The following is an 11321-nucleotide window of genomic DNA, read 5'->3' on the forward strand; positions in this document are numbered from 1 at the left end:
ATTCTGGACAATGTGATTATTGCTAAATAAGCCATTATTCTAACATTGTTGGGGAAAAAGATGATGGGAGTCAGGCTGCAGAGGCCAGGCTTTAAGTGGCTACAGTGCAACATGCAGAAGCCCCAGGAGACACTTCAAATGAAAAGAGTATAGCATTTAATCTAACATTAACTCACAGGAAAGAGGAACAGCAAAAGACAATGGCTTCAAATTGCACAAATCGATAGCAATTCACTTCCACAGAACTATACTGTTATACATTTGTATTGTTACACATACAGCATAGTACCTGGGCAAGCACCTGCAGTCATAGCCGGGAAACATCCAAAACAGTAATTGAATTACTAGCTTTCAGTATCGTGCTCTACACAGCATAAAGGGAGGAATAAAATGAAGAGCTGCTCCATTCATGCAAACTGCTGAGCTTCACTTGCCATCACTATGCTGTGGCATATTTTTATTCATCATACACAAACAGCTGTTAAATGTTTTTACTATTAGTTATGAAGTTAATGAGTCAGATCAACAGAATGTTAGGCAGGCTATATACTGCTCAAGAGTAGAGGTAAGAACTTTTGAATTATTTATGAAATAAAGTCACCAAGCGGAGTTATGCTGGGACCAGATATCGGACTGTTAATGGCCCAACCCAACAGACCAGAGTCACTGGGAGCAATGTGTATCTAAGGTTCCACAATTAACACTGTATGTCAGGACAAAAGCCAAAGTCCAAGGAACCCTCTCTCTAGGCCACTATGATAATATTATGAGGAGGCATCGATCAGGGCAAAGGTATAAAACAATTTCTAACGCTTTAAGAGTTCCCAGGTGCACATCCAAATTACGATCCTGATCAGCACTAAACCCTAATTAATTGTTCTGTGGGCCACAGCCTGCCTCTCCAAACAATTTTATCAAAATCAGTTCACTACTTTTTGAGTTAAGCTGTGAACAAACAAACGGACAAAAACAATTACCCTCAGAGGGTTATTTTGGCCATTTCACCTAGCTGTATTTTGAGGAAAAAACTCAATAAAAAAGAAAATAGCCCGCACACTCCAGTGAGTATGTGGACTCCTCTACAAATCTACTAGAAGCCTGCAGTCTCTTAATCTGCTGCCAGGCATACAGTGTATACATGTCTGAAGAAGTCTCAGCAGACTGAATGCTGGCAAGTGTGGGAGTTACTTTGTGGTTTAGTATTTCAGGAAGTTCAGCACCAATCCATCATTCAACTCTAAAGTGTGGGTCTCATTTTGCACATGTCAAATCATATTTTTTGCTGCTCTACAATATACATTTAGAGTGAGTGGCCTTTCAAATCTCAGGTTTTTTGTTCAGCATTAGCAGTTAATGAGCCACACCTAGTCTGTATCTACCCGAGACCAGGTTGGGCTCATTATGTGTCAGTACAGATTACCTTGGTGGTAAACACAAGCATGCTGTGACCAGTTGACTGATACCCCAGTACTCTGACACATAATTCTAAAGTATGCCATGTTTATGTCCGGTTGGATTTACTGTACACGAGCTGTCATGTGGGAAAAAAGGCTCTGCGATTGTTAAAAGGCTCTGTTAGCTAGTGGTCTGCCATTTGTCAGTCAAAACAGTGTTTACTAATTTTATAGTACTTTCTGTTACAGACCTCTGACCACATAACTGACAGCAGACCCAAAATTATTAATTACTGATTATAATAATAGGATCAAATATTCACTGACAGCCCTAGCATGGAGTAAGATGAGGAGTGTTAATAAAAAGTCAGGAATACTAAGCATTAATTTATACGAGTGTGGTTCGAAGGGTAGAGTAGTCGTCTCCCAACCAGAGGGTCGGAGGTTGAAATCTCAGTGCCTGCTGTCCACGTGTCGAAGTGTCCTTGGGCAAAATATTGAACCCTCTCCCATTGCCCCCGATGGTTAGAGCCATAGGTTGAGTTGGTGCCGCAGATGGCTGCCTCAGTTCTGTACTGGAAATAAATTCCTTGTGTGCAACATACAGTGGAGATAAAAAGTCTACACACCTCTGTTAAAATGCCAGGTTTCTGTGATGTAAAAAAAAAAAAACGAGACCAAGATAAATACAGTATTGTTCAAAATAATGGCAGTACAATGTGACTAACCAGAATAATCCAGGTTTTTAGTATATTTTTTTATTGCTACATGGCAAACAAGTTACCAGTAGGTGCAGTAGATTCTCAGAAAGCAAACAAGACCCAGCATTCATGATATGCACGCTCTTAAGGCTGTGCAACTGGGCAATTAGTTGAAAGGGGTGTGTTCAAAAAAATAGCAGTGTCTGCCGTTGACTGTACAAACACAAAACTATGTTGTACAAATGTTTTTGTTTCTAGGATTTAGCAATCCTGTGAATCACTAAACTAATATTTAGTTGTATGACCACAGTTTTTTATAACTGCTTCACATCTGTGTGGCATGGAGTCAACCAACTTGTGGCACCTTTCAGCTGTTATTCCACTCCATGATTCTTTAACAACATTCCACAATTCATTTACATTTCTTGGTTTTGCTTCAGAAACAGCATTTTTGATATCACCCCACAAGTTCTCGATTGGATTAAGGTCCGGGGATTGGGCTGGCCACTCCATAACATTAATTTTGTTGGTTTGGAACCAAGACTTTGCTCGTTTACTAGTGTGTTTGGGGTCATTGTCTTGTTGAAACAACCATTTCAAGGGCATGTCCTCTTCAGCATAAGCCAACATGACCATTGTACTGCTATTATTTTGAACAATACTGTACATCCAACTCATGATGTCATTGTAATATAACACTGTGATGTTGTATCCAGTTTTAACCACTTTTAGTGTCTTTCACAAGACTCCTAGCATTATGGAAATTACAAACTAAAAAAAATTAGGCCTACTGGTGTGTGAGGCACAGACAGAGTGTAAAACTGTGAGATGGAGGGAGCTGAAATCATTTCAAAAGGGATCCACTTGGCAGTTAATTTTATTAAAATTAAATACTGTACATTCTTAAGTACTCAGAAAAGCTTTCTCCCTGATGGGAGGTGAGTTGCCTGACAGTTTGGAGCAAAAGCCCTGTTTGCAGGCTCCACAGAAATTTAAAAAAAGCCCAACATTGACAGGAGACATAGTGAGCACTTTGCTTTCTCTTTAGGTCACTATGGGTAGTGGCATTAGACATTTCAAATACCCATCATGCCTTAAACTCCAGCCCCAACCCAGCTATCACCAAGCTCACATCACATAATCACTTTATTCCAGTGCTTTAAGTGGGGGAAAAGCAGTACTCCCCATATTCCCATGTCTGCATGCCATTTGGTTGCGAGTATTTTGAAAAGCTCAAGGTAAAAGCTTCCATACAATTCTGTGCTATTTTGATGTGCTCATTATAAGCTAATATGAAAATGTGGCAAAAAAGAAATACATCCTCTATTTCACTTATAGACTGGAAGAAGAACAGAATACAGTTCTCATTTGATTGATAAATTGCTGGATGTCCTTGCTGTGGTGGTGGAGGAGCCCATTCTCAAAGCGATACAAGCCTCTGTTGCCACTGGCCTGGGGGCTGAAGAGAGCACAGATGCATCATGAGGCAGCTGGAGTTGCATGTCAAATACTAAAAAAACAAATGTAAATATCAACTGGTACTGCAGTAATCCCCAACTCCAACATGCTCCTAGATCTGGTCACAGTGCCAGATGGGACTGCAAACTAGTAGCTACAAGTAAGAGGGTGTTGCTGAAAAAGACTGCCCCCATATGGAAACTGTTTGGGTTGAGAACTGATGGAGCAGCTGTGATGACTAGTATGAGCACAAAAAAAATTCTATTTACATACCTGAGTTCTTGCTAAATTCAAACAGAAGGAGGTTGCCAAACAGCTGCAGAATACATTCCCATAGATTGTGTCTGTTAAATGTGCTGCACTGCTGCACACTGCTTGGAACTGGTGTGCCAAGATGCATCCAGCACCATGCTAACAGTACCACTCTCTCTCCAATTTACACCTTAGGAGGTCAAAGACACTCACTGGCTATCCCAGCACCAGGATATCTTTAACAATGGAACCTCAGCGCTGTATTGTCAACAACAGTTGATGAGATGGAGGAAACCTGGTGCCCGCCGTCAAAAGGGCTGTACACTTTTTGTGCCTGCTGCGTATATGCAAGTGGATGTCCCGTCCCACCTGTCGAGACTCTCTACTTCACCCCAGAGGTCTTAGAACCTTCAGCACCAGGGATGAGAGCAAGTAAAAGAATCACAATGAGGCTCAATTAGGCTAACACCTGTTACACCATGTTAATATAAAAATATATATATATAAAACAACAACAATAAACATGACCTGTTGCAAGACTGGACCTCTTTCAAGCATCATGTGAATTGTCAGGGGGCCTTTTCAACCATGAAGAGAATAAGAGCAACTGAATATGTAATTTATAATGCTATTTGCCCATCCACCACCTCTCATTCTTTCTCTGCTTGCAGGTGAAGTAAAGAACAAACTGCAAGGGGATCACGCAGCAGCCAGCATGCAACTGCCTATTAATGAGCCTCCTCTGAAGAACTTGCCAAATCAAAAAGGCCTTGAAAGTGTTTTACCAGAAGCCAAGAGTGAAATTCCTGCTACCAATAAACATTAAAATATATAATAATAATGAAGACACGTACATTGGTCTAATGTCTGGATAACCGCTCTGCCTCGACCTCTGTGTAAAAGGGGAGAGGCGGCCTGAGTGGGTGTGGGCAGAGGGGCGTTAAGTTCTAGATGAAATGTTATTTCTGTGACGTGCTGCTAGGGAAATTACATTTTAGCGTTACTTACAGGAGTCTAAATCATGTCGTAAATGTGCGGGACGAGCAAAGGCATGTCCCTACTCTGTCCATCAGTTGTGGTTTTGAAAGCAGCAATGTTGCAGCTACGCTTTGTATGTACAATACACGTTATATGTCACAATTCTTATGACCGGATGCCGCATCTATGTAAAAAGAACACAGGGGCAGTATTGTGTGCGTTTCAGTGTAAACTGGAAAAGGGCTGTCTACAACACTAATGTGAAGTCCAACTGTGGGATCAAAACAAGCACAACTTAAGTTAAATTTTGCTTTTTGGTTTCAGATTAGAATTAGGTTTAGGGGGAAGGGTTAAGATTAGTCATTTAGCTGTGATGGTTAAAGTTAGGGTAAAGCACCAGGGAATGGATTATGTCAATGAGTGTCACACACACACAATTGTGTGTATGCGAGAGAGAGAGAGAGAGAGAGAGAGAGAGAGAGAGAGAGAGAGAGAGAGAGCGCGAGAGAGAGAGAGAGAGAGGTTGATTCCCCCTTTTTCTGTGGGGCCTTTCAGCGCCCACAGTTGTTTCCATAGATGATGGCCCAGACCTACCCTTCCCCCATGCACCCAGCCAGCTTCCTTATGGCCGGCCCTTTGTCCATACCAGATGTGCACTCTTAATGTGTGTGTGTTGGGCAACGGGGCCTGCTGTCTCAAACCTGGGGGAAGCTCCCCCTCACACAAACAGAGCCAACAAAAAAAGGCTACTATGTGCTGTACTGAATTGCTTTACCTTAAGAGATTGAAGCTAGCACCAAACTGCGTTTTATCCTATAAAGGATAAAACATACTGTCATTGACAGTAAGCAAATTGAGGATCAATCAATTGGACATGAAGCCTAGGTAGGAGATTATAGAGGGAGACAGAAAAGTCCAGTTTAACAGGGAAGTAAAGTAACATGCTACACCTTCAGTACCATCTGTATTGAGTTTCAGAAAAGCGGGACTGAAGAGCAACACCACTTGTGTATACAAACCGGTAGATCTCCGACTGTGTGCGCACAGTGATTCTCTTACTATTGTAAGGAACTAATGATCCAAAGATTCTGTGTTGACAATAAGAAACTGGCTGTAAGAGACTTGGTCACCACTGGTTTTCCTGTGTTGCACTTGCAGAACATTTAGACATAAGCATTCTTTGCTGGCAGATGCGATCAATAAAGATCAAGTGAAGATGAGGCAGCTTCTGGTTCCTACAAAACAAAGAGAAAGGAATGGATGGCCTAACATACTGAGAATAGGAGGGAATGAAAAGGCAGTACATCTGTCCAACCCACTGGTCTTATAAATATGGAGTAGCATGACCTAAAGGTTAGACGGCCAGCACCCTGGCAGCTGCTCTAACCCAGACACAGTGCATGTCCACACAAGCATTTATGACAAACTGAGTTGAGGAGTCCAACAAATAATCACCACCATCATCTTCCAAATGCCAGATATGACACGTCTCATGAGGGTTGCAAGACTAAAACAGTATAGTTTCACTAAAACTGTGGAATTTTGGCCTTAAGAAAGTGTTTGGCCTACAGCTCCCTTTAATGTTGCTTTGAGCATAGTTTTGGTTTAGCCCATAGAGCGTATATAAAGATGGACGAAGCATCACCACTTACTGCCATATGTATGGTCAACAGTTAATTGTAGCCCTACTCTATTTTGCTACTCTATAAGTGTATTACTGAGATAATAACTGTAACCTTCAGAGATTTCTTTTGGTCAAAACATCGGACTAATGGCGTAGTGAGAACACATCAAACATAACAACATGCACAGTGGATAGCTGACGAGAGAAGCTCAAACTGGGCTGTAACCATGTCTCAGAAGAAAAAACTTTGTTTTGTTTCAACCAAAATACATATGCGCTGCCTGTCTCATTATTCCAACAAATCCATATGGCAGCCCGACATTATATGTTGTCACTTTTAATAGGCCACAGTTTAAATTTTGCCACATATGCAGCAGTCTGTATTGATTTTTAAATACTCAGAAATATGCTCATGCTTTTGCATTTGAATACTGATGTTAATGTGGTCAACATCATCTGTGAAATTCATGTCAGTTGATTTTCTGACAGTCTAGAATATAGATATTTTTAAAAAGAGCAAATTATTGCGCACACACAAAACCAAATATGGAAAAGGCTCCAAAGACTTTTCCTGCTGCTTCCTCACCTCTGTGTGTAATTCAAAGTACCTCACTCTGACACCAGTAAAGCAGTATATCGCTTTACTGAAAAGGCAGGAGAAGGGGATGTCTTGGCTTGTACTTTCAGCAGAGTAATAGTGCATTCAGTTTATATGGAGCCTTTGAATCCAATGGTCGTTGGCACGGCTACAACATCTCAAATTAGTCATGGTTCCCTGGGTTGGGACAATGAACGTCCAAAGTCACCTGCATGCCTGGCATTGCTCCACTGCTAGTACTGACAGCAGCAGCACACAGAAAAACAACACTACACAACTGACAAAAATGTCCTCCAGCTGCTGGAGAGAGGGGCAAGAACACAGTAGAGATGAAGTTAGTGCAAAATACTGACTCTTGCCATCTCCAGGGGATAATTTTACCAATGCTAGTATGAAAATTATTACACAAAACATATCTGTTGAGTCCTACAGAAAAGAGGAAGCAAAAGTTCCCACTGCAGCATTTATGAAAAAACCCATGACTATTACAGGAAGAATATTCCTGTAATAGTGTTGCTTTTGTTGCTGTTTTTCTAAAGGGGTGTACACTTTGGTTTCAACTACACTGGGGCTCTAGACCTCTTATTACATTATTATATGCATCAGTTCATTTGAAAAATACTTTTCGCCATTTCACTCGTGGAGCAATGAATCTCACTGCTTTGTTTTCAAAATTTCACAGCTTTAATGACTGGATGCAATCCCCACCACATGCTTTACACTTGTTCTAACCTTGCTTTGAGTGGAAAATGACAAGATTAAGGACGTTTTGGTATGCTTACATGCAGACAAAAGCACAAAAGATTAATCTGAGTGTAGTATTGTTGGACATACCTGAAACACACAGGCACATGGGGCTGTAACAAATTATCTTCATCACTAATTATCTATTATTTTGAGAATTGATTAGTCTATCAAATGTCAAAGGATAACTTAAAATGCTAATCACAATTTTCCAGACTCCAAGCTGAAGTCTTCAAATGTTTTGTCTGACCAACAGCCTCAAACTCTAAAGATACCGTATCTGTTTAATACCATATGCAACAAAAAAAATGGATTTTTCACATTTGAAACTCAGTATGAACACAATATCATGTAATGTCATGATACACTGTCATGTATCATCACGCCCCTACACAGCACATAACTAGGATACTCCAAAAATCTGTTCATGTTTGGATAGTAGTGCACTTTTAGACACTCATACAAAAAAAACAGAAAACACTATGACAGGTTCACAATGGAAATTAAAATAATATTCCAATGAGACATTTTGTCAGACATTTGTCAGCAAATGTCTTGGATCATTTCCTGTTAATCTCTTGCATTAAAATGCAAAAACCCCCAACATTCATAGTCAGTATCAGTACAATGTAGGAATGTGGGACCAAGTGCATGATATATGTCTTTAAAGCTAGGGATATTTCATTACCAGCTGCAACCCTGGTGCACAAACAGCTGAAATAACATCCTAAACCGATCCACCCGCATCAGGATTCAATCTCCCTGGACAGTCACTTGCATTTGACTCAGAGTGCTGACACAACAATAATCCTTTGTACCAGCCACTCCAGCTAACTGTAGCCCATTTACTTACTATGCCTGTTGGGGCCAGGGGAGAAGCACAAGACTCGAAGCAGATAAAATGCAAGTGGAAGATGGGAGAGCTGATGGAAGGAGAGGGAGAAACAAGTGACAAAGCATGGGGATAGAGCCTTTCAGGTAAAAGGATGAACGAGGTTGGTAGGATAAGGAGAGTAACAATGACACCACCCAGTTTAGCCCACTGCCCGATGTGTGCGGATGCTTGTGTGTGTGTACCACACCGCTGTATGTGAATGCTGCTGAAGCAAGTGTGTGTGAGCTGCAGGGGCGTGGTGCTGAACACTCAATGTAAAGCTGTCAGTGTGTGATATCATTTAACCAGATCTCTCTCTCTTTATCAAGGTACATACAATCTTATACGGTCTGTATATTTATGTCACTCAGAAAACAAATCAAATGTATGCCGTGTCAAATCATATCCATGTGTAATGGGATTCTTTTCTGATGTAAACGATGCAGCTCCGAACATGGAGCTATGCCACAATTCCATTGCTGAAGAAAGAGAGGAATCCCCTCACTTCCTGTGTGTCCCCAAGTCGACATATCAGTTTATTAACCAGTCTGCATCTGAGGCAGCTGTGTGGTTTATGAGGACCGGACAGTAATTTTTGGCATGGCCAGGTTCCGATAAGATCTTTATATGCTGTTTGAAAAGCATGCTTCTCCACTCATGATGAGGCTCTCTCTCTCTCTCTCTCTCTCTTTCTCTCTCTCCATACACACAAAGGAATTTCACACAAAGAAAACATCTTCGTCTGCACGTCAGTAGAAATAAACAACGCTATAGGCTATTTGTACCTATAAGAAAAGCCTTCTCCGTTTGCAATCACGTGCAGACTAAGGAAACAAAGAAAAACGCCCACAGTTCCATCGCAAAATGAAAATCTCAGCACAGGCAGCCAAGCATGAATGGTAGCAGCGGTGATGGTGGCTGGAGAGCAGTGCCATTCTCTAAAAGCTGCACCCAATTCACAAATCTTGCAGAGCAATGCGATATCGGACTCAGTAAACACCCCATCACACATGATTCTTCCGAGCTCCTTAAGCGGCTCCCGTGTTTTCACCACGAATGAAGTTGTCTTTCATAAACACTTCTTCCACTGCAATTAAAACAAGTCAACTAAAAGCTATTTCCAAAGCCGAGTTTTAGTGAAGTGGTGGGCTGTTCTGAATGGACACTGGTTTACCCGAGTTCGTTGTACACTGGTAGACCGAGTGGACTAGGAGAATCTGTACTCGCCTTTTGACTATACACTGTTTTAGCGCGGTTTCTGCTGCATGTCTGAACCTGAACTAACAATACAAGCAATCGCCCATCACAAGAAACACTACACTTATCCAGGCCCTTGAGGCACAGCTAAACACGACAACGTAAACGTCACAATTGTGTACTGTAGGTAAACAGCGCTATAGACGGCAGCTAGAAGCTAACTTAGCAGGCTAAAGTCCTGGTGCAGAGTAGAAATCAATCTGTCAGCTATTAAACAAGTTTAAATTAACTTAACGATGACAACCGTTCACACTAGTTAGACAAAATAGGAGATACACTGCCAACAGACTAAAATTAATTAAGTTAACTCGAGTGGGAAAGGAATGTTTACTTTAACGCTAAAGTTATTTGAAATGAGTCCAGATGTCTCCCTAAAACATTGCTAAACGAGAACTGTGTGTATCAGGCGAGAAAATAGCAGCTAACTTAACTGGGGCACAACCATGATGCACCGAGAGATAACGGTACAGCCATAACACAACACAGCAACTTATGCAGGTCAAATGTGTGTCCAAAATCGTGCGAGTGGACATGCTTCCACCACAGGGTGAATGAACAAGCAGTGCTTGACTAAAGGTAAACATCCACTTAGTGATGCTGCCAACTTTGTGTTTGCAAAACTGGTGAGTGTTCCTACAGACGGACTCCAGTGGTCTGTTGGCAAATCAGAGTCCAACAGCTGTGACTAAACCCAGCCGAAGAGAGGCCAGCTTTCATCCTGAGGTGTAGCCGTCGCACTTTCTGAGCCCAGCGTGAGTTTTAGCTCCCTGCTCCTAATTTCCCAGACAATAAACATTCCTAAGACAGGCAGCAGCAGGCTGACCGCCGACCCTGCGCCATCTTAGTTAGGCAAACTCTGCTTCTTCACGCTTCTTGAACAAAGAGCTTTTCTAACGGAACTGAGACTCTAATCCGAGAGTACAAAGTTTGATAAATACGCGTTAAACACAAAACACAACTCTATAATATATATTCCAGGGCGCTTACCGGCATTTTCTGGTATCCCTGTCCCGAAGAGAAGAACAAGTATTAAACACGATATCGCATCCATCGTGTCTACGGACCAGACTGGCAGCCCGACCCTCTAACTTCTCATTGCTCTCAGCAAGGTAGACACTCATTGGCTAACAGAGCCGAAAGTTCCGCCTTGTCAGCGCTTTGTAAGGGAAAAGGCGATGCTGATTGGCGGAGATCCCTGCCACACTCCGCCCCATTGGCGCGTCTATACCACTGCTGTAAACAAACTGTTATTATTCATTATAATGTTAAAGTACACATTTATAAAGTTTGATTCATATTATTTCTATAATAATCATATTTTTTATGAATAACACGTTGTACTATAACATTTTAACCACCTTATACCAAAACAAATATTTTATATCCCTAATATCTCCCAAAACAGCTTATCATAAGTATCATTTTCATGCTTTTAACCAGC

The 11321-nt window shown here is 41.4% G+C and overlaps 1 protein-coding gene across 2 annotated transcripts in view; it reads right to left on the minus strand.

The window, feature by feature from the left end:
* The window catches only part of tgfbr1b (transforming growth factor, beta receptor 1 b), a 45444-nt gene extending 34457 nt beyond the window's left edge, over positions 1–10987 (minus strand). For both annotated transcript variants that reach the window (XM_020609610.1, XM_020609609.1), the window contains exon 1: positions 10868–10987. In XM_020609610.1, the coding sequence (XP_020465266.1) occupies positions 10868–10931 (64 nt within the window). In that variant the 5' untranslated portion in view covers positions 10932–10987. The remainder of the gene's footprint in view (positions 1–10867) is intronic.
* Positions 10988–11321: the final 334 nt, after the last annotated feature.

This window comes from Monopterus albus, unplaced genomic scaffold (assembly GCF_001952655.1).
Source record: "Monopterus albus unplaced genomic scaffold, M_albus_1.0 scaffold100.1, whole genome shotgun sequence".
NCBI lineage: Eukaryota > Metazoa > Chordata > Actinopteri > Synbranchiformes > Synbranchidae > Monopterus > Monopterus albus.